At 38.2% G+C, this 5,280-nt stretch overlaps 1 protein-coding gene across 2 annotated transcripts in view; it reads right to left on the bottom strand.

Moving 5' to 3' along the window:
* Positions 1 to 5,280, bottom strand: part of RFX3 (regulatory factor X3) — a 299,582-nt gene that overhangs the window by 167,738 nt on the left and 126,564 nt on the right. For both annotated transcript variants that reach the window (XM_019517634.1, XM_019517633.1), the window contains exon 2: positions 1,537 to 1,661. In XM_019517634.1, coding sequence (XP_019373179.1) covers positions 1,537 to 1,653 — 117 coding nt within the window. In that variant the 5' untranslated portion in view covers positions 1,654 to 1,661. The remainder of the gene's footprint in view (positions 1 to 1,536; positions 1,662 to 5,280) is intronic.

Genomic DNA, 5,280 nt, shown 5'->3' with positions numbered 1-5,280 from the left:
GGGGGGGGGGGAGGGGCATCAGAGAGAATGGAGCAGCCCCAATCCAGATGTGTGGGGGTGAAGTGGCTCTGATCCAGACATGCGCATGGCAAGAGGAGAGCAGGGGCAGCCTAGCCCTAGTTACGATGTGCTGGCGAAGTGGAGCAGAGCGGCCTCAATCCGGACATGCGGGGAGCAGCCCAGCCCTATCAGCATGCACACGTTTGGGGCAAAGCCCTAAACTCCCTTTGCTGCAATGGCCTAGCTGAAGCTGGACCGCTGTGCAGTGCTTCTACCAGTCCCCCCTGCCAAGTTTTCCAAGCTCTGGGGGAGACCCACAGGCTGGATGTCATGATTCTGCAAGCTGGAAGTTGAGCATCCCTGCTTTAAATTATCCCTTTCATTTTTAACAGATTCTGTATTTAATTGAAGCCAATTCTCAAGTAAAATAATGGGATGTCACCCACAACCCCTCTCCCCCCAAAATATTCATGACTCAGTTATGTGCAAGTGTGAAAAGCCTGGGACAGGAGTTGTATAAAGACTATAACCCTTGCACCCAGTTCCTGTTCCACCCAAATGCATTTAATTTACATTGTAGAAACACAGGTCCTGCTGCAGGAAAGAATTCAAGAGTAAGGCCTAAAGGTCAAAGTAGTCAATTGATCGCTTATAGTGCTCACCTTTATACTATGAGAAACCAACCCTGCTAAATTATTTAAGGTCCTATCCCAGCGGTTCTCAACAATAGTACTGCAGCATCCTGCTGGGGTGCCTAGAGATCCTTTCAAGTGTGCACACAATGTTAGCACTGTTAGGTATGCACTATTATGTATGCAAACATGATTCACAAGGTAAATCCAGAGATTTCAAATAGGATTCCATGCTGTCAAAAACATTCTGACGTGTTTTGGACTTTTTCAGTTCTTTGTACCAGAAGAATTGCTCTATTACTTTTCTGTAGTCAAAAAATGAGTAAAAAGTAACAACTGGCATTTTCTGAAAGATGCCTCAAATCTATGAAGTGCCATGAGTGTAAAAATGTTCCTAGACGAAATACTCTTTGCGTGGTTCTGTAGGAATCTCTATGGCCTACAGAACAGAGATGCAAAACAACATTACTTCTACAATTATTTTACATTTATTTTATGCTGATTTAAAGAACCAAGTATAGGGAGAAAAATAGCCATTAATATCAGGATATTTTCCATATTAACCTTTCAAATGAATACATGTGTACAGTGATTTAAATAATGTTAAATTACTAGGTATTTGAGTATTTCCTTTTTCTTATTACATATTACATAATCTATTAGAGAATCAATAGTTAGAACCACATGTATATATTTCTGGTGCCTGTCACATGTACTATTTCAAGAAATAAATGTGGACATGAACATGTCTTTTTATGCAGCTACTTTGGTTCTGGCAAAATGAAACAGAAAAAAAGAGGAAAGAAGAGTTCCTTCAGAAGGCCTATTCCGTCCTTCACTATATCTGTGGAAATGCACAGCTGTCTTGTCTTTTCCTGGTTTTCCAAAAGTACAAGCCACCTACCTGTTGCTGGACTGGTACTTGCTGTACTACCTGTGTGGGTACTGCTCCCTGGCCAGCCACTGATGTCTGTAGAGTCACTGTCGAACCTGTATCTGACCCAGTCTCTGACGTCTGCATTGTGGTCTCTGAATAAAATTAAAATATAAAAAAGAGTTTAGCATATGAATTTTTGCTGATCGTCACATATGCTTAGTTAAATCTTGGAAAAAGAATTTGGGTAAATGTTCCATACCAGGGGTTTAGCTAAACAATCTTTTTTTTTTCCCTACTACCACACAAGTATGTGCACGTTGCCTTTTTTTCTTTTTTTGAAGTGCTGCCATAATCTAAATATTACAAGTTTTTATCATTACATAGGTTCCTGGCCTGCTTATGCCAGGAACTGCTTAGTGCTTATAGGACAGAAACAACACAGAACATCAAAAGTTTTGATTCCAAGAATGAATTGTTTTTCTGAGATTACCTTCCAGTCTACTTTGTAACAGAATATGCACTTGTCAGTTCATAGCAAGGCACCTGAGAACCTCCTTACTCCCCCGTGATAAACATTGTGAAAAACAAATCCATTACATGGCTTCATTCTTCTCTCCCTGTAGTAACATATCCTAGCTGTAACTACAATGAAGCCAATTGAAGCTTCTCCACTATAAAACTCATTAGAGAGGAGAATCAGTTCTTATGTATCTTTATTCCATAATTAAATCAGCACACTTGAGGCTATCTACAAAAATATATATTTTCAGTTTGAGAAATATTTAATTCTAAACTTCACCAGCATTAAGTATGTCTTCATATAAAATTCCAGTATCCACTGCATTAAACCGAAAACTTGAAACAGACCTGACACTATTTTAATTCTACAGAGCTGAAGTCATTCCCCCAAAAGAACACAGACAAATTACAACATCTACATATTACCAGTTTTCAGAAGGAGTTAACACATAATGCACAAGGTATTTTTAAAGTACAATGAGGAAAATGCATAATACCAAAATCATTTTCTCTTTATCATAAATATTCTCTTAAGTCATACTGTGAAAGTCATTTTCCTCCCTGAATTCAAGCGTACAGGCTCAAGTAATCATTTAACTTGAAATTCAGTGGCCTTTTTCTAGTCTCACTTATGTCTCTAGTACCTCTTATTATTTAATACAACATTATCTCACATACAACATGCACCTCTTTTCCAAAATCAGCCCCCCCAAATTGAGGTGCCTGTTTTCTTTCTTCAAACACAGGACTTCGCATGTATTGCTCAGTATGAATAAAGGTGGCAGAATCTCATCTTTGGTTGGGTATTACTGCTTGCCTAGAGAGGAAAATTAGAGAGGCAACTTTATGAAGGAGAAAGTAAAGTTACTCAATGGATTTAAAGTAACTTTTCAGAATACGTGGAAGATCAAAACAGAGTGAGACTGTCTTCTATAAGTCATCATCTGATCTCACACTTCTGTCTAGAGAAGAATATAAACATTGTTGGGACTCTCTCTAAGAAGCAGACTTAAAATTTTGAAGAATGAGCCTTGATTCCTGCTGGTACTGAAACTCCTATAGAATACATGTAGAATTTATATGAAACAAAAGCACTTCACTCCTGTATTTTTATCTAAAAAAAATTAAAGAGATTGCTATGAAATACACTTGGATACTTAAGAAGAAAATCTACATTTAAATTATTCATAAGACAGTCTAGAAACATCAGCAGGCCATACTATTATGACCAATCTTTCCTGCAAGGAAACCAAGATGATAATGCCCACATTTATAGACATATTCATTCCTAATAGAGGGCTTGCATAATTGTAGCAAAATCCTTCTGCCTTCTCAAGAACAGTTTAGTCTCACATTTAATACTATCCAATCTCTTATCTGCTCTACTATTTAACTGTAACTACAGCTGCACTGACTTTTGTTCTAAGACAACAGGTATGGAGATACCAATAACAACGTGCAGGGATAAGGTTTAATTGCTATATTTGGGAACACTGAGATGATAAAGACAACATCTTTACTCATTTCTCATTTGTTTCATTACACAATGCAAGGTAATAAATGGAGGAAATTGTATGGAAAATCTTTATGTATTAGAAATGCATTTGATAGAGATGCCAGCCTCTGCCCACTTTTCTATTTCACATCTCCTAAAAAAATGTGACTGTGTATTAAGGTAAGGATTGTAGTGGATTAGTTGACGATAGACATCTTGTTATGTGGTATGCAAGTCTTGAAAATTTAACATTATCCCTGATCTACAATTTCCTAGGGCCCAGTGAGAGGCTAGAAATTTGTTACGCAAAAAACTCTACTGAAAGCTAATACCAGACACAAGAAATCAAGAAATATTATAACACAAATGACAAAATGTATCCAAGACAACTAGAGGAATTTGGAGAAAGCGAAACTAAGTGCACTTAGGGAAAGGGGCCTTTAATAACTAATCTAGAATAAACAGATCTGGAGGCTAGTAACTGTACCACCTAGAGCAGTAATTCTCAAGTAGGAATCCATAGTGTTAAACACATTTTGACACGTTGTGGCCTGAGTTCCTTGCAACAGAATGATTATGCTGTTATTTTTCCACAGTCAAAAAATGAAAGAAAACTGATAGCTGGCATTTTCCAAGGGGTGCTTTGAACCTTATGCCGTGACTCTAAAAAGGTTGAGAACCACTCACTTAGAGGGTAACTGAAGTCGAGGAATTGTTTTTGTTGAAGAACCAATCCTATTTCTTCATTTTTCTTCAAAGGTCAGTATCTTTACTGGCTGGCACCAAGGAATTACACAAGACATCAGATTCCCCAAAGGTGGGGTATACTTATACTTTTTGACTCACCCTTCCAACAAGGATCATATTCGAAATCGTCTTCTGCACTTTTATTTAACATGAATGAAGGACTAAGAATCTTATTTTATTAAATAAAGTTACGTAAAATATCATGCATGGAACTGCTTAGAAGATATGTACCATACCTAAGTGAAATTTTCATTATGCAAAATGTATTCACTTAAGTGGGAATCTGGAGATGGCAGCAATGGAGCTATACCTCTACTTATATTAATTTAAATAACTACATAAGCACAGGTCCTTCATTTTATAGTTCACCTCAGAGAAACAATTTAAGGAACATTTTAGTAATAAAGCTGACCACTGTTTGTTCCGTGGTGCCAAATAGTGACTTACCAGTTTGATTACCTGCAACATTTTTTTCTGAACAGCCACACAGGTATCAATCAGAGAAGGTAATATTGGAGAAACTCAGGCATGTCCCCACAAATGCAGGGGTGCAAGTTTCCCACAGGACTAATAACAGTGGAACTTCCTTGCACACATGCTCTGGAGCGCCGTAAATAGAGCCGGGTGGAGTAGGGGAGGCTGAGGCCAGCACCTGTGTTGGCCCCAGCAGTCTTTCTTAGACTCCTGGGGAACTACCTAGGCAGTAGCAGTACTAAGCCGGCCATTTGAAGCCTGGCTGGCAGCCAGAAAATGGCTCTGGCTGGCCAGGCTGCCATGTGCACCACACCACACCACTTTTTTCAGCAGCATTTTTTTTTTTTTTTTGGGACACCAGGATCTTTTGGTATCAAAAAACACCATGCTGTAAATTAGTGCAGTGAAGCAGTGCTTCTGCATGGCATGCATTTTGCAGCACTTCAAATGTATTTGTGGTACACCAAACCTCATGAGTGCTCATGGGGAAGCACTTAAAGTAATTTTTTTTTTTTTTTTTTTTTTTTTTTTTTTTT

This window comes from Gavialis gangeticus, unplaced genomic scaffold, assembly GCF_001723915.1.
Source record: "Gavialis gangeticus isolate Ggan-Ray unplaced genomic scaffold, GavGan_comp1, whole genome shotgun sequence".
Taxonomy (NCBI): domain Eukaryota; kingdom Metazoa; phylum Chordata; order Crocodylia; family Gavialidae; genus Gavialis; species Gavialis gangeticus.
The sequence above is the reverse complement of the archived record's forward strand: the minus strand, read 5'-3'. Positions and strand labels throughout refer to the sequence as shown.